The following is a 24,761-nucleotide window of genomic DNA, read 5'->3' on the forward strand; positions in this document are numbered from 1 at the left end:
GAGTGCAGGAATCGGCACTAAGTGGGATTCTATAAAGGATGTGTTCTTTTTATAGAATCACACTTAGTGGCCATCTTTTTTGATACCCAGTTTTGAGTGTGATTTATAGAATTCCCCCTAGACCCCCAGATTCTATATAGCTTGACTTATGTTGCATGCACAAATCTAGTAGTATTCTGTATTTGTGCATGCAACATAATTAGTTAAAAAGCCAATCAGCACTGATAATTGCCAATTAACAAGCAATTATTGACACTAATTGGCATTAATTAGAATTTATGCGTAGAACTGTCTAAGTGTAAATTCTTAGTTACATAGTTGAAAAGGGGGCATGGCTATGGGTGGGTTATGGGCTTTTCTAAAATATATGCACGTTGTTATAGAATACACCTGGTCCGCGCCTAATTTAGGCATCAGGATTTACACCAAGTATTACTTGGCGTAACTGCCCACGACTAAATTTAGTCGCACGGATGGGCTATCAAAACCACAAGAATGGTGAGCCCTTGGACCGCAGCTGGAGCTGTAATAGACAAGTCCCCTGGATTGACACAAGGCAGGAACTGAGGCAAAACTAGAACAAAGGCAGACAGAGCTAGGCAGGACAGGGCAAGGCAAGATGAGACAGGACAAGGCCAGACTGAGCAAGGCAGAACAAGACAAGGCTAGGCAAGATGAGACAGGACAAGGCCAGACTGAGTAAGGCAGAACAAGACAAGGCTAGGCTAGGCACAGCTAGACAAGGTAAGACAGACAAGACAGGAACTGGATCCAGACGAGGCAAAGTAAGCAAGGCAACAGGGCTAGAACTGAACCCAAACAGGAACAAGACAAGACAAGGAAACAAGACTAGAACTGGGTTCAGACAAGGCAAAGCAAGGCATGGAAAGAACTGGATCTGGACACAACAATGAGCAAGACAAGACTGGGCAAGGATAAATAGGACAAGGACTGGATCCAGACAGGCCAAGGAAAGCAAGGCAGCGGGGCTAGAATTGGAACCTAGGCAAGACAAGGAACTAGGCTAAAACTGGGTCCAGACACATACAACAAGGGCAAGGCAAGAACTGGATCCAGACAGGACTGGACAAGGCAAAAAGCAAGACAGACTAGACATAGACAAAGCACTAAGGACAAAGCAAAGCCAGAAGGAAGGAAGGACTAGACAGACAGGGCTAAATGGGACAGGAACAAGTGGCCAAGGCTAGGCAAAGTCTGGAGACAAGGCAGGGCTTGGAGCTTGGTAGGAACTCAGAGACAAGTCAGTGCTTGGATCTTGGTAGGAACTTGTAGACAAAGCAGGGCTTGGAGTTTGGTAGGAACTCGGAGACAAGGCAGGGCTTGGAGCTTCGCAGGAACTCGGAGGCAAGGCAGGGCTTGGAGCTTCGCAGGAACTCGAAGACAAGGCAGAGCTTGGAGCAGCATCAGGATCAGAAGCAGGAACAAGGCAGGAGCTGGACCATGGCAGAAACAGGAACAAGATCGGAGCTGGAACAAGGCTAGAGACCTCGTTGTGAAGGCCCCAAAGCTGAGACCTTGGTGCTCTGATATAGTGCTCAGCTTCTGACATCACAAAAAGGCATCTCCCTAAGTCTACCGCTTCAGAAACAGTAAAGGAGCGTTTCTGGTGCACGCCTAGGTGGTCCACAGGAGACGACACTGAACAGGACGCCACAGGAACAATACAGAGGAGTGCTGGAGAATAGAGCAGGACCCAGCCTGACCCCCCCCCCCCCACGGTGTCGGGAGGTGAATAGGAGCGCGAATCATGGCGAAAGTTGTGACATGGGTGCTCAACTTATTCTAAAAACATAGAAATTTAGGCTTATTCTATAAAGTTTGCCTAAATTAAGGCATACTTTATAGAATACAGTTAGGCATGTTTCATTTCAGCGCCAATTTTTTAGGCATGATATATAGAATGTAGTCCTTAGTGCACAAATATCAAGGGGAATACACATTGGTGGAGCATGTCATGGTAATGTTTCCAAGCAACACACACAATGTATAGAATACTATCTGTTACATGCAATTAGGCATGTCCACTTACATCATCCATTGACCTGTCGTAAGTAGGTGCACCTAAGTTTTGGCACATCAGTGCGGCTTTGTGGTAGTATTTTATTACAGCTTAAGTGTTTCTTTCTTCTTTGCCACTTAGGGGCCGACAGAAACTGGGTTTTTGTTTTCAGTTTTGGCCGAAACCGCTACCGAAACTGTCTAACCACTTTCGGCCGAAATTGAAACTGCAGCTGAAACTTATCACTTGGTTTTGGCCAAAGCTGAAACAGGAACCGAAAACTAAAGATTGGTTGTGTGACTGTAAACCAATTAGGCCCACTGGGGATTGTCAGAGCTTGCAGTTGCCAGCCCTCTGCTAAACCGACAGAACCGCAAGCACGGGTTAATTGGGAGAGCCATTATAACAAAGACTTCTTAACAAGTCTGGTGTATTTAGTTAAGGCAGATATAGTTAAATATCCCCTGAGACAGGAACTTTGTGAGAATATGTAAAAAAAAAAAATCATGATTACCAGCTTTTTATGCTTACCCAAACTCTGCATAAGTAACAAGAGAAAGTAGTATTGAGATGTTTCCTGTTTTGTATTTAGTTATAAAACTGATTAAGGACAAGCGTGATATAGATTCTTACTAAAATAGGGTAAAGGAATCCAGACACTTTATACCAGCCTGATGCACATTCATGAATAAAAAAGCACATTGATGTTACTGAATGTGAGGACTATATACTCTGAACAATTACAATCAAGAGCAATATATTTCTCAAATTATTTTCTAATATATAAACTTAATTTCATTGTAATATAATTTCCCTGCTAACACTATAAGTTGACCAGTACCTTGTACTTGAAAACAATCACTGCAGGCTCCTTTCGCCTAGAACCTAGCTTCTGCATGGCACAAGTTTGATTAAAATGTTGCTCTTCATTATACCCAACAGAGCCTGGAAATTGTTTAGAATCACCCAAATAGTATCCAAGCCATAATTTAAATAATGAAAGACCATATTTTACCTCCAAGCAAAATAGCTTCTGCACACATAGTCCTCAGATAATGAAAACGGAAACTAAAAGCTTTTACAATGGCTGACTAAAATGCCAGTGCTCAGGATTGGTGTTCAACTTTTGTCTTGACTGCACCGGACAATGTGTGCTATACAGTTGGGCATAGATGTATTTTTGGACCCCCTGATACAGGCCAGTAGGCTGAAACATGTTGGGTCTTGTTTTATTTTAATAAAGTTTGTTAACTTCTTAGCATACTCTTGTGCCTGGACCTTTTTTTGTTCTCCACCTTTGTACTGCTTTTTGGTTTTGCTTTCTGGAGATTGATTCTTCCTTTCGCTTGTGTGGATTTTCCCTCATGTCATCTACAGTGCACAGTTGATGACACTACTACCCCCTATACAAAAATATTAAATGAAAAATCCTGTAAATGACCGAGGAAACTGAACAAAGTGAAAATTTATGGCTTGCACACTCCTAACTGATTGATACATCAGACCGCGCCTCAAATATTGTGTGAAATTCTGGTCGCCACATCTCCAAAACCATATAATGGAATTAGAAAAGGTACAGAGAAGGGTGAAGAAAATGATAAAAGGGATGAGATTACTTCCCTATGAGGAAAGGCTAAAACGGCTAGGACTCGTCAGCTTGGAGAAAATACGGCTGACGGGAGATATGATAGAAGTCTATTTGAGTGGAATGGATTGGGTAGATGTGAATTGCTTGCTCAAACAGGGTACTTGACACCTTGGCACTCTTCTTTCATTCCACACGCTACATTCCAAGATACAAACACTTGATAAATCATCCGAGAAGAAAAGTGGACTTAAGTTGCAAAGGACTAAAATACAAGCTAACGCGCGCGTCAAACTTCTCTTACCTGAGTACACAGCTATGGAATGCACTGCCACGCATCTTAAAAACTACTTATGAACTAACCAACTTCCGCAAATCCCTGAAGACCCACCTATTCAACAAGGCATACCAATAAGATCAGCTACTACCAATGTAATACATCACAATCTTACCTACTATCAGGAATGTGTTTGTCCATATTTGTTTATCGAACTTGATTACGTTATATTCTATGACATCTCCGTCTACCCATTATGAACGATTACCTAATATCAGAAATGTTTCGCTTAGATCTGCTTGTTCAAATCTCGACCACGTTACCCTATGACACCTGCACCTAATATCAATATTGTTTTTGCTTCTTATATCCACTCGTTAACGCTCGATTCTGCTACTCTCTATGTAACAACAATAACTCTGTAAGCCACATTGAGTCTGCAAAGAGGTGGAAAAATGTGGGATACAAATGCAATAAATAAATTATTATGGCTGTATCATTCTACTACCTACATATGTTAAATGCATTTTACAGTATCGTACAATTACATTCATGCATGCAGCTTACAATATAAGGCAATTATACACGAATCCTTTTCAGTCTTCTGTCTAGAGCATTTCGGAGCACGGTGCCTAGCTTTTTGAGTCACACAGCTCCAACTATTTCTGCCTTATCTAGGCATAGACCATAGACGTGCCGAGGAACTATCATCACTTCTTTCATCAGGGGTTGCCATAAAGAACATTCTCCTCCTTAAGCATTAACACTTTCTCTTTTCAGCCACCCCATTCCAACCAAGTCTGGGTTAGGCACCACTGTCCTTCTGTCATTCTGGTATTGGCCCCCCTCCTGGTCTTTGACATCATTCATGTCACTGCTAGCCCAGTGGTCACTGTTAAAACTTGATTTTGTCTAAACAAACTGCTGTGTGCTCTATCAGGACCCACCACCGAATGCTGCGACATGATCCCTACTGGGACGGGTGTGGTGGGTGCACTGTTGGAGCAGTTGACAAAATGGTGATTGCAATCTTGCAAAAGCCCCTCTTCATGCTCCTAATGGCCACCCCCTTACACCCACCTCTTGGACTTCCCCTTTTTCTTAGCTTTAGCTACCCCTCCTCCTTTCTACCCTCATCTACCTCCTATTTGTTCTAACCTGCCTACATCTACCTATGCCTTCTTCCAAGTCCTCCCTACCCCCCTGGCGCTGATCTTTTGGCACCATCTAGGGAATTTACTCCTAAATGTATTTAATCCAATAGAAAGGTCTCATCTCATCTTTTTTTGGCTTGTTGACCTATAAGTCTATGCATTCACATAGACTGTCAACCACACTATTGGGTCCTTTTACTAAGGTGCGATAATGGATTTAGCAAACGCTAATGTTTAATGTGCACTAAGGGGGTCTTCTACTAAGCCACGGTAACGTTTTTAGCTCGTGGTAGAAATCAGCTGGTGGTAAACACCGAGATGCCCATAGAAATATAATGGGCATCTTGGCATTTACCACCAGCTGATTTCTACCACAAGTTAAACACACTACTGCGGCTTAGTAAAAGAACTCCTAGATGATAAAGAGGGGCATAATCGAATGGCGCCGGCCAAATAGCTGGCCGGCCATCTTTAGGTCCGGCGCCGTACGTGGGCGGAGCCAACCCTATTTTCGAAAAAGATGGCCGGCCATCTTTTTTTTCGCTAATACGGTTGGGCCCGGCCAAATGTCAGAGTTCGCCGGGTTTGAGAAGGCCGGCATCAGTTTTCAGCCATAATGGAAAATAATGCCGGCCTTCTCAAACCCGGCGAAATCCAAGGCATTTGGTCATGGGAGGAGCCAGCATTTGTAGTGCACTGGCCCCCCTGACATGTCAAGACACCAACCGGGCACCCTAGGGGGCACTTCTAAAAATTAAAAAAAAAATAGCTCCCAGCTGCATAGCTCCCTTCCCTTGGGTGCTGAGCCCCCCAAATCCTCCCCCTAAACTACTACTACTTAACATTTCTAGAGCGCTACTAGGGTTACGCAGCGCTGTACAAATTAACAAAGAAGGACGGTCCCTGCTCATAGGAGCTTACAATCTAAAGAACGAAATGTCAAGTTGGGGCAGTCTAGATTTCCTGAGTAGAGGTGTAGTGGTTAGGTGCCGAAGGTGACATTGAGCAATGATTTGACGATGGGCAGGGAGGGGGCCTGGCGTATGGGTTCAGGGAGTCCGTTCCATGCATGGGGTGAGGCGAGGCAGAAAGGGTGGAGCCTGGAGTTGGCGGTGGTGGAGAAGGGTACTGTACAACTCTACACCATTACCATAGCCCTTATGGGTGAAGGGGGCACCTACATGTGGGTACAGTGGGTTTTGGGTGGGTTTTGGAGGGCTCCCAGTTACCATCACAAGTGTAACAGGTAGGGGGGGATGGGCCTGAGTCCACCTGTCTGAAGTGCTGCTCCAGGGACTTGCATACTGCTATCAGAGAGCTGGGTATGACATTTGAGGCTGGCATAAAGGCTGGCAAAAACAATTTTTTTGGGTGGGAGGGGGTTGGTGACCACTGGGGGAGTAAGGGGAGGTGATCCCTGATTCCCTCCGGTGGTCATTTGGTCAGTTGGGGCTCCTTTTTGAAGCTTGGTTGTGAAAAAAAAGGGACCAAGTACAGCTGGCGAAATGCTCTATAAACATGGCTTTTTTTGTCATTATTGGGTGAAGCTGGCCATCTCGTGAGCATGCCCCCGTCCTCCCTTCACTACTCTACCAACACGCTCCCTTGATGTTTCGCCGGCTCTATGACGGAAAGCAGTTGAACCCAGCCAAAATCAGCTTTCGATTATACCGTTTTGGCCGAGTTCAGGAGATCACCGGCCATCTCCCGATTTGTGTCAGAAGATGGCCGGCGATCACTTTCAAAAATGAGCTGGAAAGACACCCATTATATTCCTATGGGCGTCAGATCATTTAGCGTGTGATAATCATTAGTGTGCTAAATCTGTTAGCGTACCTTAGTAAAAGGACCCATATGTTAGCTAATATTGTTCTACTCTGATTCAAATTCTCATATTCGTTAAGGTACAACTAGCCGAATGATAGATGGAAAACAATGGATTGTCACCACATTTGATCAAACACCGAGGATGTCCACATATCTCCTGGCATTCATAATCTCGGACTTTGGCAATGTTGAAAAGCATGGCAGCAAACCCCAGGTGAGAGGGGATTTTCTGTGTTTGCACAAAGGGGACCTAAGAAAGCTACATGTACAGTATCCTACATTTTATCTGTTCTGTTTTCAGATTCGAATCTGGGCCCGTAAGAAAGCCATCCGGGAAAACCAAGGAGAATATGCCTTAAACGTGACAGGAACCATTCTGAATTATTTTGATCGTTACTACAATGTCTCCTATCCTTTACCAAAATCAGGTAAGCAAAGCCATGTCAGTTTATCTAACATATGTTACATCTGTGTCTGACATAAGCACAGACCCAGAGAAATAGTTGTTAATATAGACTTCTATATGTCATGGTAAAAGGAACAGTAGAACTGGATCAGCTAGGGGTAATTCTACGAGGAGGCTGCCAATATTTAGGTGCCCAAAACATGTGGAATTGTCCCAAATGCGATCGAGCAATCAAGGGAGCCATAACTGATGTAATAAGCCTTTTGCGGTTCCTGTGTACTGGCTGTGTGTACTTACACGTGCATGGCTTAATCTTTGAGACGAGACAGATAACCAAACAGCAGCAGCGACCCAAGGAAGTACAAACACAGCAAGAGTTTATCTAAATATCAGCTTTAATGGAAACAGGGCCCAACCTGGCCAAGTTTCGGAAAAACCTTCGTCAGGGGTCAGATAGGGTCCCACAATACATTCACAGATTCAATGCATGAATTGCAGTACCTACATAGAAAAAACTCTGGTCCAATTTCAAAAATCAGTAACCACCGAGGTGGTTACTGACTTTTGTAACTGGACTTTTTGTCCTTCCTTAGATCGCTGCTGCTGTTATGTTGGCTGTTCTGTGGTCTGTAGACTGTCTCCTGTTTTTTTTTTTCTGTTAATCTTTGAGATGAGCATATGCTACTGGCAGGATCAACCATGTAAATGCTGCTATTTCAGTTATGTGCAATTTTCTTTTGTTACATTTGTACCCCGTACTTTCCCACTCATGGCAGGCTCAATGTGGCTTACATGGGGCAATGGAGGGTTACGTGACTTGCCCAGAGTCACAAGGAGCTGCCTGTGCCTGAAGTGGGAAATGAACTCAGTTCCTCAGGACCAAAGTCCACCACCCTAACCACTAGGCCACTCCTCCAGCGTTGCTACTGTTGGAGATTCTACATGGAATGTTGCTATTCCACTAGCAACATTCCATGTAGAAGTCGGCCCTTGCAGATCACCAATGTGGCCGCACAGGCTTCTACATGGAACGTTGCTAGTGGAATAGCAAGATTCCATGTAGAATCTCCAATAGTATCTATTTGATTTTTGTTACATTTGTACCCCATGCTTTCCCACTCATGGCAGGCTCAATGCGGCTTACATGGGGCAATGGAGGGTTAAGTGACTTGCCCAGAGTCACAAGGAGCTGCCTGTGCCTGAAGTGGGAATCGAACTCAGTTCCTCAGGACCAAAGTCCACCACCCTAACCACTAGGCCACTCCTCCACTGTTAATGTGGCTGCGCAGGCTTCTGCTTCTGTGAGTCTGATGTCCTGCACGTACGTGCAGGACATCAGACTCACAGAAACAGAAGCCTGCACAGCCTTCTACATGGAATGTTGCTAGTGGAATAGCAACATTCCATGTAGAATCTCCAATAGTATCTATTTTATTTTTCTTACATTGGTACCCTGCGCTTTCCCACTCATGACAGGCTCAATGCAGCTTACATGGGGCAATGGAGGGTTAAGTGACTTGCCCAGAGTCACAAGGAGCTGCCTGTGCCTGAAGTGGGAATTGAACTCAGTTCCTCAGTTTCCCAGGACCAAAATCCACCACCCTAACCACTAGGCTACTCCTCCACTCCAATTCTGTAACCTGGCGCCTAAATGTTGTCACGCAAGTTGAAGGTGGATATATATATGGATGGAGTCCGGGCAGAGAGTGGACCAGATGCACGGATACATGCATAAATTATGGAATATTATAATTTTATTTATTGGGATTTATGAACATTGAGCCTGCAAATAGGTGAGAAAATGTTGGATACAAATGCTATAAATAAATAAATAAATAACTGTTCCTGGCCTTAAAGCAGATACGTGCTATAATATCCAGGTAGTATAATCTTAGCACATCAGCACACACAAGAAATCTCTGTGCTTTTCTGAGATTTACTTTATAGAATAAATGGAGCTCATTTACTCACAGTTTGTAGATTCTCAGAAGCTTGTTGCCCTAAGGCAAGAGACTTCATAGCTCCGAATGCTGCAAAATGGGTGAAGGTGGAGTTTGGAAGAGAAAAAAAGCTTTATGGCAGACCTAGGAGAATTGGCAGGTAGATGAAAGTAGTTCCAGAAGTGAGATGCTGAGCTGGGCAATATTTACACATGTGTTTAAGCAATTTAGGTGCAAGCATATACATCAGTTCTCTGGCTGGCATAAGTGCTTGCATCTAAATTACAGGCATGCATTTTACCTGTTACATTCGTATTCTATAAAGAAAATAGGCACCTGCTTTTCTTTCTACAAGAGGTACAGTGGGGGAAATAAGTATTTGATCCCTTGCTGATTTTGTAAGTTTGCCCACTGACAAAGACATGAGCAGCCCATAATTGAAGGGTAGGTTATTGGTAACAGTGAGAGATAGCACATCACAAATTAAATCCGGAAAATCACATTGTGGAAAGTATATGAATTTATTTGCATTCTGCAGAGGGAAATAAGTATTTAATCCCTTTGGCAAACAAGACCTAATACTTGGTGGCAAAACCCTTGTTGGCAAGCACAGCGGTCAGACGTCTTCTGTAGTTGATGATGAGGTTTGCACACGTCAGGAGGAATTTTGGTCCACTCCTCTTTGCAGATCATCTCTAAATCATTAAGAGTTCTGGGCTGTCGCTTGGCAACTCGCAGCTTCAGCTCCCTCCATAAGTTTTCAATGGGATTAAGGTCTGGTGACTGGCTAGGCCACTCCATGACCCTAATGTGCTTCTTCCTGAGCCACTCCTTTGTTGCCTTGGCTGTATGTTTTGGGTCATTGTCGTGCTGGAAGACCCAGCCACGACCCATTTTTAAGGCCCTGGCGGAGGGAAGGAGGTTGTCACTCAGAATTGTACGGTACATGGCCCCATCCATTCTCCCATTGATGCGGTGAAGTAGTCCTGTGCCCTTAGCAGAGAAACACCCCCAAAACATAACATTTCCACCTCCATGCTTGACAGTGGGGACGGTGTTCTTTGGGTCATAGGCAGCATTTCTCTTCCTCCAAACACGGCGAGTTGAGTTCATGCCAAAGAGCTCAATTTTTGTCTCATCTGACCACAGCACCTTCTCCCAATCACTCTCGGCATCATCCAGGTGTTCACTGGCAAACTTCAGACGGGCCGTCACATGTGCCTTCCGGAGCAGGGGGACCTTGCGGGCACTGCAGGATTGCAATCCGTTATGTCGTAATGTGTTACCAATGGTTTTCGTGGTGACAGTGGTCCCAGCTGCCTTGAGATCATTGACAAGTTCCCCCCTTGTAGTTGTAGGCTGATTTCTAACCTTCCTCATGATCAAGGATACCCCACGAGGTGAGATTTTGCGTGGAGCCCCAGATCTTTGTCGATTGACAGTCATTTTGTACTTCTTCCATTTTCTTACTATGGCACCAACAGTTGTCTCCTTCTCGCCCAGCGTCTTACTGATGGTTTTGTAGCCCATTCCAGCCTTGTGCAGGTGTATGATCTTGTCCCTGACATCCTTAGACAGCTCCTTGCTCTTGGCCATTTTGTAGAGGTTAGAGTCTGACTGATTCACTGAGTCTGTGGACAGGTGTCTTTCATACAGGTGACCATTGCCGACAGCTGTCTGTCATGCAGGTAACGAGTTGATTTGGAGCATCTACCTGGTCTGTAGGGGCCAGATCTCTTACTGGTTGGTGGGGGATCAAATACTTATTTCCCTCTGCAGAATGCAAATAAATTCATATACTTTCCACAATGTGATTTTCTGGATTTAATTTGTGATGTGCTATCTCTCACTGTTACCAATAACCTACCCTTCAATTATGGGCTGCTCATGTCTTTGTCAGTGGGCAAACTTACAAAATCAGCAAGGGATCAAATACTTATTTCCCCCACTGTATCATATAAGCATCTAAATGTTGGTGCACTGCTCTCGAGTTACCCTCTATGCCACGGATTCTATATAGTGCGCCTAGAGATCCGCGACAAAATCCAAGCGGATTCTATAACAACGTTAATATAATAAGCTTAAGCTAATGAGCACTGGTAACTTCACTAAAGGGGTCTTTCACTAAGGCGCACTAGCGTTTTAAGCACGTGCTAAAAATAGGCATGTGTTAAATGTTAGAGACGCCAATGTATTGCTACGCATGTCTCTAGTGTTTAGCGTGCGCCTATTTTTAGCACACGCTAAAAACGTGAGTGCGCCTTAGTGAAAGACCCCCCCTTAACAAGCAATAATGAGCACTAATTGGCTGTAATGAATTGCACCGAACGTCTAATGTGTGCAGGGGCACGGTTCGTGGGCGTTCTGAAATTTGCGCACATAGAGGGGCATAATCGAATGGTGCCGGCCAAATCGATGGCCGGCCATCTTTGGGGTCAGGTCCGCAACGGGGCAGAGCCAAGCGTATTTTCGAAATATGCTTGGCACCGGCCAAATCGCTCGCTGGGTTTAGAGCAGGATCGCCGGGTTTATATGAGATGGCCGGCTTCGTTTTTCAGCCATAATGGAAACCGGGCCTGGCCATCTCAAACCCAAGGCATTTGGGCGAGGGAGGAGCCAGCATTTGTAGTGCACTGGCCCCCCTCAAATGCCAGGACACCAACCGGGCACCCTAGGGGGCACTTAAAAAAATAAAAACAAAAATAGCTTCCAGGTGCATAGCACCCTTACCTTGGGTGCTGAGCCCCCTAAATCCTACATGTGGGTACAGTGGGTTTTGGGGTTTTTTGGAGGGCTCTACATTAACCACCACAAGTGTAACAGGTAGGGGGGGGCCTGGGTCCACCTGCCTGAAGTGCACTGCACCCACTAAAAACTGCTCCAGGGACCTGCACACTGCTGTGAAGGAGCTGGGTATGACATTTCAGGCTGGCAACAGGCTGGCAAAAAAAGTTTTAGTTTTTTTGGGGGGGTGGGAGGGGGTTGGTGACACTGGGGGAGTAAGGGGAGGTGATCCCCGCTTCTCTCCGGTGGTCATCTGGTCAGTTGGGGCACTTTTTTCAGACTTGGTCCTAAAAATAAATGGACCAAGTCCAGCTGGCGAAATGCTCGTTTGAGCTGGCCATTTTTTTTCATTATAAGGTGAAGCTGGCCATCCCGTACCCACGCCCCTGTCCCAGCTTTGCTACCCTAGCACGCCCACTTGAAGGTTGGCTGGCGCCGCGACAAAAAGCAGTTGAACCCGGCCAAAATCGGCTTTCAATAATACCGATTTGGCCGGGTTAAGGAGATCGCCGGCCATCTCCCGATTTGTGTGGAAGATGGCCGGGGATCTCTTTCGAAAATAAGCCTGATAGTTATAGAATATGGCCTGGTGCACGTAAACCTATGCACCGGGATTTATGCCACATTTTCGTTGGCATAAATGAAGGCAGTGGTGTTAGGCACTGAGATATCAACTAAGCCTAAATCTAGACGTCCCTTATAGAATACGATTAGTCAGCACTGATTTTTTTAGGCGTCGTATATAGAATCTCCCCCTATGTGTCTTTGAGAAAAGGAAAAGTGTTAAAACAAGAAGCTAATAAACACATTTTCATTGCAGATCAAATAGCTCTACCTGACTTTAATGCAGGCGCCATGGAGAACTGGGGGCTGATCACTTACAGGGAGTCGGCCCTCTTGTATGATAATGAGATATCGTCCATTGGTAATAAGGAGAGGGTGCTTACCGTGATAGCTCATGAACTCGCCCATCAGGTACTGAGCGTGCTAATGTCACAGCTTCTTGTACAGATTCTCTGCTTCCTACCGTCAGTTTTAAACATTTATCTCTATTTCCCAGATGCGACTTTACGTTCAGTTTCTGCATAACAGTTATACGACTTTATTGGACTAATTCAATACATTTCTAGTGCGGTAAAAGAGGCCTCACTGTATGATTTTTGTTGTTTCTTTCCCTACCTTTAAATGAACCAACACAACTGCGACCATGCGACGTTCTGTGGTTATTACTAACAATACAAGTCTGAGAAAGGATAAATATAATAGAATACTGATTAAATATGTACTTTCTATAACTTGAAAATATACACATGCAATCCTCAGGCGCGAAGGCAAGTGTTTTGTATTTTGTCAGCAATACATGCAAGGAATGTGGAAATATCTCTAGGACTATGAACTCTTTTATCTGTCTTAAATGTGAGCTGAAGGTATGCAGGAAGTAGCAGATAACAAGGTGTGTGGTCCTCAATTGCGTTCTTCTGATACAAGATATCATTGGCAGAATGCCTTTGGCATCCAAGATTTCAGGTAGAACTTAAAGCAGGGCTCTAGACCAATTTGTTAGTCCATCACTTTGTGTCTGATCATGAAGAAATTGAGAAAAAAAACCAGTTGTAGCCAGGCACAGACATAGTAACATAGTAAATGACGGCAGATTAAAACCTGTACGGTCCATCCAGTCTGCCCAACAAGATAAACTCATTTTACATGGTATGTGATACTTTATATGTATACCCGAGTTTGATTTGTCCTTGCCTTTCTCAGGGCACAGACTGTAGAAGTCTGCCCAGTACTGTCCTTGTAATAAGTTTTTTTTTGTTGTTACATAGTAACATCTAGTAACATAGTAGATGACGGCAGAAAAAGACCAGCACGGTCCATCTAGTCTGCCCACGATAAACTCATATGTGTATACCTTACCTTGATTTGTACCTGTCTTTTTCAGGGCACAGACCGTATAAGTCTGTCCAGCAGTATTTCCCACCTCCCAACCACCAGTCCCGCCTCCCATCACCGGCTCCGGCACAGACCCCGTATAAGTCTGCCCTCCCCTATCCTAGCCTCTCAACCACCAACCCCTCTTCACCCCGCCACCCAATTTCAGCTAAGCTTCTGTGGATCCATTCCTTCTGCACAGGATTCCTTTATGCCTATCCCACGCATGTTTGAATTCTGTTACCGTTTTCATCTCCACCACCTCCCGCGGGGTACATTTGTACCCCATGCTTTCCCACTCATGGCAGGCTCAATGCGGCTTACATGGGGCAATGGAGGGTTAAGTGACTTGCCCAGAGTCACAAGGAGCTGCCTGTGCCTGAAGTGGGAATCGAACTCAGTTCCTCAGGATCAAAGTCCACCACCCTAACCACTAGGCCACTCCTCCTGAAGCTAACATCGAAGCCCCTTAAAGTTTACACTCTAGCCCATCCCTATCTATTCAGTCACGATCAGGGCATAGACCGTAGAAGTCTGCCCAGCTCCCGTTTTGTTTCCGATTACCGGCGTCGTCACCCAATCTCCGCTAAGATTCCACAGAACCATTCTTTCTAAACAGGATTCCTGCAGTGACCGTAAAGAATCCAGTTTTTCTCTTCCCTTGCAATAGTAGCCTCATTCTTATACTCCCTCCTCTTCCCCACAATCCTCAAAGTAGGAGCACTGGAACCTTTTTGTCCCTCTGATTCTTTCCCCCCCCCCCCCCCACACACGCACACACCCCGACCACCGCAGCAGCAGCACCATCACTTTTCTCCTCCCCTGGCAACCCCCTAAAGCAGTGGTCTTATGAACAAAATAATCCCATCTCTCTTTACTATGAGAATACAACATATTTAAAGGAGATACATGAACTAAGGGGGATGAATGTAAGGAGGCCTTAAAAATATACATTAAAGCAAACAAACATGTATCCTAAACCACTCATAAGATAAAATTCTTTCTTGGTTTGAAGCTTTCCCAGATGTTTTGATATTAAGAAAAATGTCAGGAAGTATTTTTTCACGGAGAGGGTGGTGGATGCTTGGAATGCCCTCCCGCGGGAGGTGGTGGAGAGGAAAACGGTAACGGAATTCAAACATGCGTGGGATAAACATAAAGGAATCCTGTTCGGAAGGAAGGGATCCTCAGGAGCTTAGCCTTGAATGGGTGGCAGAGACGGTTGGGAGGCGGGGCTAGTGCTGGGCAGACTTATACGGTCTGTGCCAGGGCTGGCGGTTGGGAGGCGGGGATAGTGCTGGGTAGACTTATACGGTCTGTGCCAGAGCCGGTGGTGGGAGGCGGGGCTGGTGGTTGGGAGGCGGGGATAGTACTGGGCGGACTTATACGGTCTGTGCCCTGAAAAAGACAGGTACAAATCAAGGTAAGGTATACACAAAAAACTAGCACATATGAGTTTATCTTGTTGGGCAGACTGGATGGACCGTGCAGGTTTTTTTCTGCCATCATCTACTATGTTACTATGTTACTATTAAGGGCCATGTTTACTAAGGCGCGTTAGTGTTTTTAACGCACCTACAATTAGCGCGTGCGCTAACCATGTAGGTGCCTATAGGGCTGTTGTAGGCGCATACACAGTTAGTGCGCATACATGGTTAACGCGTGTTAAAAATGCTAACGCGCCTATAATGCGGCTTAGTAAACAGGGCCCTAAGAGTTTTGCATTATAGATAACTCTTTTTAAGGCCTTGTTTTTGTCCTGTTTCTATCTAGTGGTTTGGAAACCTTGTGACCCTGAGGTGGTGGAATGACCTGTGGCTGAACGAGGGCTTTGCCTCATATGTGGAATACTTGGGAGCTGATATTGTTCAGAAGACATGGAACATCGTAAGTTCTCAGAGAAGCTTGTGAAGACTCCACATGTGTCTTCATTGCAACATATCCTGATTGAGAAGTAGATAGTCTAAGAACTATTTCTAACTTTTGAACCTAGAAATTCTGGAAAACAAAAAAAAAAGAAGATGGGAGGGAGGGAGGTCAGAATCCCACTGACAAACTATTGCACAATCATGTAAAAACCAAGGTAGGAAGTATTGGCGGGGGTGGGGGGGGGTGGGGAGTTGGATACATCAGTTCACTGAAAATAATTTTTTGCTCTAATCAAACAAGCGTGCTTAGTTCTTTGTAAATGTACTTCTGGGTAAGAGTGTTTATGTGTTAGGGTGGGGGAAGGGGAATACTCATTGGATGGAGGAAGATGGATTAGGAGTTTCCATTGAAGTAATAATGTCCTTCCGGGAAGGGTATTTCTCAGTTTATAATTAAGAGACTTTAATGAAAGCCCATTCTGCAGGTGAAGCACTAATTATTACTCACTCTATATAAGTTAATTTATGGGTTTGTATCAACAGCAATGTCCTTGTACCATGATGCTGTGGAGGCGTACCCAGGGCAGGCTCAGGTTGGGGTGAAAGTACACACATTGTTTTACATAACCAAAACTACACACGTGTTTTTGCCTTGAAAAAAATACCCTTACAAAAAGTGAGCACAAATCTGTGTGGGTATACTTTGGAGGGCCAATAGTCATGTATTCTGCTATGGTTATGCCAGCAAACTCTGCAGATAAATACAAGCTTTGCAGAAACGTGGCCAGTTTGATTATTTACCTCTAAATAACAATGACTGGTAACCAATAACTAAGAGGAAAGGCAATTTGTTGCAGGTAACTAATGTCATAAGTACATAAGTACTTAAGTATTGCCATACTGGACAGGCCGAAGGTCCATCAAGCCCAGCATCCTGTTTCCAACAGTGGCCAATCCAGGTTACAAGTGCATGGTAAGATCCCAAAACAGTACAATATATTTTTATGCTGCTTATCCTAGAAATACAAAAAGAAAAATGAATGGCTATGCTCTACCTCAAAGTAATTGTAGCATACACAAATTGAAAAAGGAGAGCTGATTGGCTCAACAGCGATATCTTGAAAAAAGGGCGTCTCATCCAGTCACAGCGACACTTGTATGCGTCTGGCTTTTAATGAGCCTATGTGCTCGTGACGAAATGTAATCATCGACTGCCCCCAACCACCAGTGGTGCACTAGAATTATTTGCTGTGAAGTTCCTTATATTGAATTCTAAATATATATGCTTTGATATCGCATTCTAATCATCACTCTTTTTTTGTTGTGATTTTTTCACTAGTGCATTCACGGGGTTTAAAGTCTTTCCTTACAATACTAGTTATACTGTTGAAGTCAAAATAAAGCGGTATGAAAAAGGACAAGTATAAACTTATCTCGATTATCCTTGGAAGCTGTGGGTTCTTGTGTTACTTTCAGTCCAACGATTGTTGTACCCCTCAGGCTTCACTTATAGAACTTAATCCGGTCTCCGAGATTAATGCCCACCCGACAGGAGCCTGTTTCGCTATTGTTTGCTTTGTCAAGGGCGATAGGCATATATCTATAAAAAATGGAGAACATATATTTAATCTATAGAGCTGTAATAATGTACTACATATTAGACATACCGTGTAAATTAATGGCGTCAGGTCTCACTTTGGCAGAGTTCTATGGCGGCAGTATCTGCTGGAAAAATGGCGCTGGTATTCAGTTTTTAAATACAAGGAGCTCCACCTCTCAATTATGACGTATGGATCAGCTGTGTATCGCCGATCTTAAAAGAAACATGCCCAATGTAAGAAAGCGTTGAGGCCATGAGGTTCTACTGTGTTGAGGCGGTATATCCATCGTGCCTCTCTTTGTAAAAGCATCCTGTCGATGTTGCCACCTCGGGCATTGGGAATTATGTGGTCAATAACCATACATTTTAAAGATTCACTGGAGTGTTGGTTATTGATGCAATGTTGTACTAATGGGGCACCCATAGTATTTGCTGCTATGCGTGATCTGTGTTCTACCATCCGTGCTTTTAGAGATCTTTTAGTTTTACCAATATATACCTTGTCACAAGGGCATTTAATGTAGTATATGATATGAGTGGTATGGCAGGTAGTTTGATGTTGTAATTGATATGTGGTGCCATTATGGCAAAACTGGGCAGACTCAATAGTTGAAGGGCAAGTTTTACAGCCGGTTTTATTGCATTTAGAATGGCTGCCTTGCTGACTAATGGGTGCCAGACCCATTGGAGGAAGGTCTGCTGGACTTAATATTTCATTTAAGTTACGTGATCGTGAAAAGGCTGTTCTCATACGATAATTGGCGAAGACAGGATGGGCACGCATAATATCCCAGTGTTGTTTGATGATTTTGGATGCTGTTTCTCCACCCTGCACATATCGCATTACGAATGTCATAACTTGATCTTCTTGGGAGTCACGTTTTGTACCTTGCAGTAATAAATTTCTGTTGACATATTTGGCCCTAGTGTAAGCTCGTTTAAGGACCTTCTTGGGGTATCTTCTATGCAATAATTTTGAGCTGAAAATGTGGGCTTGTTGTTTGAAATCGGTGTCTTCTGTGCATATACGCTTAAACCGTAGGAATTGCGAGAAGGGGAGACTGTCACGTAAAGTTCTTGGGTGACAGCTACCATATTCTAGAATGGTATTTCTATCTGTGGATTTAGTGTGTACCTTAGTTTGAAAGGTATACTGATGTAGATATATTTCTACATCTAAAAAATGTATAATGCTGTCTGACGATGTAGCAGTATACTTGTCCTTTTTCATACCGCTTTATTTTGACTTCAACAGTATAACTAGTATTGTAAGGAAAGACTTTAAACCCCGTGAATGCACTAGTGAAAAAATCACAACAAAAAAAGAGTGATGATTAGAATGCGATATCAAAGCATATATATTTAGAATTCAATATAAGGAACTTCACAGCAAATAATTCTAGTGCACCACTGGTGGTTGGGGGCAGTCGATGATTACATTTCGTCACGAGCACATAGGCTCATTAAAAGCCAGACGCATACAAGTGTCGCTGTGACTGGATGAGACGCCCTTTTTTCAAGATATCGCTGTTGAGCCAATCAGCTCTCCTTTTTCAATTTGTGTATCCTAGAAATAAGCAGTGGATTTTCCCCATTTTAATAATGGCTTATGGACTTTTCTTTTAGGAAGCTATCCAAATCTTTTTTAAACCCTGCTAAGCTAACTGTTTTTACTACAGTCTCTGCATAAGACCCTACTTATTCCATCATTATGAACTGAATTGTTGCCATATTTAGAAAAATTGTTCCTTATGATGAAAGAGCTGTGCTGCTACCTCTCTCAGAATGAGTTCAGGACTGTTGTTCAAGTAATGGTATTGACCCACCTGGACTCCAGGTGCTATAAAATGCTGCACTTAGCTTTGTCTTAGGGCGCTGCAGATCAGACTGGGCTTTATCCCTGCTCGTCTCCTTCCTATTAGTCATCTTAAGACTCTGAGGGGCGCTTTTGCTAAAGCTTAGTGTGTGCTTACAGAAGTAGCATGAGCTAAATTTTAAGAAGCCCATAGGTATATAGGGGAAGATTCTTTATATGACACCTAAAAAAATCAGCACTGAAATCAATACCAACTAAGTGTTATCTAAAAACGGCGCCTAGATTTAAGTGCAGTATATAGAATATACTTAGTTGATATGTCAGCACCTAAAACTATGCATCTCCATTTACAACAATGAAAACGTGCGTGTAAATCCCAGTGTGTAGATTTAGGCGCTCTGGGCCATATTCAATAGCTATGTGCATAAATTTTGGAACACCATCCCATTTCCTTGCCCATAACCATGCCCCTTTATGCCTGCACACATTAGAAGTTAGGCGCACTGTGTTATAGAATGCGCTTAGTAGTTGCACGCATACATTCTAATTATTGCCAATTAGTGCTCATTATTGCTTGTTAAGAGCTCTTATCAATGCTGATTAGCTTGTTAAACCAATTAAGTTATGTGTATTGTTATAGAATATGCTTGGATTTTGGCGCAGATACCTAGGTGCGCTATATAGAATCCAGAGGATAATAGGCTTCTTAGCACTTAGCACGCACTAAGCTTGCACTATGCTTTAGTAAAAGGGCCCCTGAGAGTTGCATTAAAGGCATTCAGAGGTAATATTGCTCCTGAGTTTTGCCTTATGGGTACCAATGACATAGGAAGGTGCAGGAGGGAGATTCTGCAAGCCAAGAACCTCCAGGGTAGCATTCTCAGAAATGCCCTTCATTACTCCCATAATGGACTCCCAAAAGTTGTGAAAATAATCCATGACCATCTAAACTTCAGGAAATCACTAAAAACCACCCTCTTTAAAAAGGCTTACCCCACCGATCCAACGTAAATCCCCACACCCAGCAACACAACATAACCAAGGATCGTTCTGGACAATATACAATCTTCATTCCCTTCGACCCTCATGGTGCCTGATACACACCTACCTTACTCGACCACAATATAACCTTGTATTTGTTATCAACCAACTGGCGAATGCCTTAGGTACTATGCAAGCCACATCGAGCCTGCAGGTAAGTGGGAAAATGTGGGGTACAAATGTAATAAATAAATAATATTAGTCTAACATACCTCTCCTATCACCTAGCCTGGTTCACTTCAGCAAGACCACTAAGATCTAGGGGTCCTTTACAAAGGTGCGCTGAAAAATGGCCTGCGCTGGTGTAGACGTGTGTATTGGACGCGCGCATTTTTCAGCATGCCTGTGAAAAAAGCCTTTTTTTTGGCTGAAAATAAATAAAAATTGGCGCGCGTCCATTTTGGGCCTGAGACATCACCCATTGACCTAGCAGTAAGGTCTCATGCGTTAACCTGGCGGTAATGGTTTACGCATGTACAATGTCGATTACTGCCCGGTTAGTGCTGCGTGACAGAAATATTCCGGTGCGCTTAGTGGACGCACGTTAATAATGGAATTACTGCCTGGGCCATGCGGTAGCTGGGCAGTAGTTCAAAACTGACGCATGTAGGACACACATAAGCACCTAAACGACTTAGTAAAAGGGCCCCTAGTCAAGGAGCCTCTCTGTAATCTCTATATTCAAAGAAATGAGGCTGGTGAGATTTGGAAAGAGACCAAGAGAACAATCTGGTCTACAAAGACTGAACAAATCTCTTCACCCTGAAGAACTGAGCAGTTTCTTTTTAATTGTAATGTTCGTCATGTTTTGATTTTATTATCAATTACTTTGCCTAGAATTGAAGATGGTACATATGATAAATATTTTAAATAAATATATAATTAGTCCCAAATATAAACAAATTCTAGAGTTGATCTTGCAGCATTGTTTTCCTATAATCTACTGCTATGGGTTTTTTTTACAGTCCATTTCATTGCCCCATTGTCTGTAAAGCCTCAAAAACTCTACCTTATTGTACTGATTTTAAAAAAATCCACCTCAAAATTCTCTCTACTGTATTTTAGGTCCAATGATTTGGTTTTTTTTGGGCCTAATGATATATGGTATATAATGTACCAAATTATTTTTTAGACAATAGAGTAATTTTATAAATGGGCAATTAAAGTGCCTATTTGGAACCTATTCTATAAAAAAAGTAGGCACCTACTTTCCTTTATAGACTACAAGCATAGCAGGGCAAATGCATTCATATTTTGTAGACACAACCCCCTCAACCAGCCATACAGCTGGTGTAAATGCTCATGAGCCATATAGCTGGTGTAAATGTTGCTTAGAGGGCTGGGGCTTCAGATGGAAGATTTAATCTAGAGTGCGAGGAATCAGGATCATCAGGGAGGCTGGAATCTTGAATGGAGGGGTTCGGGAAATCATTGAAGAACTGGAATCTTGAGTGGGGGGGGGTGGTTCAGGAGATCATCAGAGAGACTGGAACCTTGAATGGAGGGGTTCGGGAAATCATTGAAGAACTGGAATCTTGAGTGGGGGGGGGGGGGTGGTTCAGGAGATCATCAGAGAGACTGGAACCTTGAATGGAGGGGTTCGGGAAATCATTGAAGAACTGGAATCTTGAGTGGGGGGGGGGTTCAGGAGATCATCAGAGAGACTGGAACCTTGAATGGAGGGGTTCGGGAAATCATTGAAGAACTGGAATCTTGAGTGGGGGGGGGGTGGTTCAGGAGATCATCAGAGAGACTGGAACCTTGAATGGAGGGGTTCAGGAAATCATTGAAGAACTGGAATCTTGAGTGGGGGGGGGGGGGGGTGGTTCAGGAGATCATCAGAGAGACTGGAACCTTGAATGGAGGGGTTCGGGAAATCATTGAAGAACTGGAATCTTGAGTGCGGGGTTCAGGGGATCATCAGGGAGGCTGGAATCTTGAATAGAGGGGTTTGGGAGATCATTGAAGAACTGGAATTGAGTGGGGAATTCAGGGGATCATTGGGGAGGTTGAGAGGGGGGTTTGGGGGATCATGGGGAGTCTTGACTCTTGGACGGGGTAGGGGGGATCCGGAGATCATCAAGGAGGCTGGACTCGAACAGGAAGGTTCAGGACATAATGGGGGGACTGGAATCTTGAGTTGGGGGGTGGGGTTCAGGGGATCATCAGTGTCTAACAGCACTGATGGCCCCTTTAAGGTTCAGCCTGAGAACATTGTGCTGTGGCTTTGAGACCTGATGCTCCTGGGCCTCTGGAGTAATGCTACTTACAAGGTGACTCAGAAACAGAATTATTCATTTACCAAGGGAATTATCGACCTGCAGTATTGAGATACTACAGGTTGGTGACCTCCATGGTAAATCAAAGTTCTATAAAGCTCTCCTTTTACTACACCTTGATAATGTCCTCCCTAAATGTTGATGCCCTCCTTATAGACCTACTCCATTGTGCCTGCTATTTAAAAGCAATTATTTGGATAGCATGACCTGTTAACTGGTTAAGTGGCGCTGGCTGGGTTTACAAACATCTGGATAGTGATGCTGAAAATAACCACTGGCTGTCCAGCACGGAGTGTGGGTACAGTATGAGTGGTCTCGGGACTTATCTGGATAGTGGCAATATTTAGGCTGCTAACCAATGAACTTATCTGGATAATTTAGAACTAATGAATGTTGCCATTATGTGGGCAGCGCTATTGGTTGCCACTCTGGATATTCAGCACTAATCATTATTTTCATAGAGGCGCTGAAGATCCAGATGTTAAAAGACTTGCTGAATGTGGCAGCTAAATATTGACCCAATGGTTGGCATTATTCTTTGGCCATAAGTTGTCTGACTTAACAATGACTGTACTTGACTCCAAAGGTATGTATGGGAATGGTGTAGATGTCTCATATTTGCAAAGGAGAGTGTTTATGAGCAACTTGTTAAACGGAAAGTAAACAAAGTCACTGGGCTGGATGAGATATGTGTTAGGATATTGTAGGAACTCGGAAAGGAAACTATAAATAACCAAGCCAAGCCAAGAGATGATTCATTCTTTTAAATGTTTTAATTCTTGTAGAAAGATGTGATATTGCTTAATGAAATCTATCGTGTCATGGAGATCGATGCATTGTCTTCATCGCATCCCCTCTCATCGAAGGAGGAAGAGGTCAACACTCCAGCTGAGATCAATGAAGTCTTTGATCCTATAGCTTATAGCAAGGTAATTTCTTTAACTCATGCTCTTTCCTTTTTTAGCTGGTCCTGCTTTCACATAAATCAAAGGCCCCTACTCAGACTGTACATTTCGACAGAGCAGCAACTTCTGGGGTTGGAGCCCACCGAGGCAGACGCAGGTTCCTAGCTGAAAGGTTTCATTTTGCTCTGAGGAGCCAATCACACAGGGGACGTGAGACGTAGCAGCTGTGTACTCAAATTACTGTTGCAGGAAGGGAGGAAAATTTGGCCAAAAGAGAAGGAAAGAGAGAAGAAGGATGAGAGAGTGATAAAGAGGACAAAAAAAAAGTGGAAAATAGCATAAAGGGGTAAATGTTAGAGGGAGAGGAGTTAGTCCACGTGCTTTTTTTTGGGGGGGGGGGGGGGGGATGAGGAAAGGCTAAATTTGGGGGAGGATGAAGAAAGGAAGAATAATGATGAGAAGATGAATGTTTGGCCCCTACCTCCGTCCTTCTGCAAGTCACCTCAGTGGAGCACCTGAGCCCTGTCAGTTTTAGATGGACTGAATCAATGACTCCATCCCTAAAATTACTTCTACAGGTAGGTTTTAAGAGCAGGGGCGTAGCCACAGGCGGGCCTGGATGGGCCCAGGCCCAGCCACTTTCACCCCAGGCCCACCCATCCAACATCCTACTGCTGTCACTGCCTTTTCACCCGCAGCTCCACTAGGTTGGAGTGGAGGAGTGGCCTAGTGGTTAGGGTGGTGGACTTTGGTCCTGAGGAACTGAGTTCAATTCCCACTTCAGGCACAGGCAGCTCCTTGTGATTCTGGGCAAGTCACAACCCTCCATTGCCCCATGTAAGCTGCATTGAGCCTGCCGTGAGTGGGAAAGTGCAGGGTACAAATGTAACAAAAATAAAACAGATACTATTGGAGATTCTACATGGAATGTTGCTACTATTTGAGATTCTACATTCCATGTAGAAGTCGGCCCTTGCAGATCACCAATGTGGCTGCGCAGGCTTCTGTTTCTGTGAGTCTGACGTCCTGCACAGGGTACAAATGTAACAAAAAAAAAGCAGCATTGCCTGCCTGCCTTTTAAAATAATTCATCTCTCCAGGCTCTGCTGCATTTACTTCTTCACCCATCGCAAAGCGCAGCTCCACTCCCCTTTGCCGCATCCATCTGGCCCTACGTATCCACTACAGGAAGTGGATCAGAGAGGGCCGGATGGACCCGGCAAAGGGGAGCGGAGCTGCCTGTGCGAACGGCAGCGCTTTGTGATGGGCGAAGAAGTAAATGCAGCGGAACCTGGGGAAACAAATTATTTTAAAAGGCAGGCAG

The 24,761-nt window shown here is 44.1% G+C and overlaps 1 protein-coding gene across 5 annotated transcripts in view; it reads left to right on the forward strand.

The window, feature by feature from the left end:
* Window positions 1-24,761, forward strand: part of LOC115459871 (aminopeptidase Ey-like) — a 188,222-nt gene that overhangs the window by 107,251 nt on the left and 56,210 nt on the right. For all 5 annotated transcript variants that reach the window (XM_030189679.1, XM_030189678.1, XM_030189681.1 and 2 more), the window contains 5 exons: window positions 6,941-7,077; window positions 7,165-7,291; window positions 12,814-12,968; window positions 15,702-15,815; window positions 23,318-23,461. In XM_030189679.1, coding sequence (XP_030045539.1) covers window positions 6,941-7,077; window positions 7,165-7,291; window positions 12,814-12,968; window positions 15,702-15,815; window positions 23,318-23,461 — 677 coding nt within the window. The remainder of the gene's footprint in view (window positions 1-6,940; window positions 7,078-7,164; window positions 7,292-12,813; window positions 12,969-15,701; window positions 15,816-23,317; window positions 23,462-24,761) is intronic.

The sequence above is a fragment of the Microcaecilia unicolor genome, chromosome 1, assembly GCF_901765095.1.
Source record: "Microcaecilia unicolor chromosome 1, aMicUni1.1, whole genome shotgun sequence".
Taxonomy (NCBI): domain Eukaryota; kingdom Metazoa; phylum Chordata; class Amphibia; order Gymnophiona; family Siphonopidae; genus Microcaecilia; species Microcaecilia unicolor.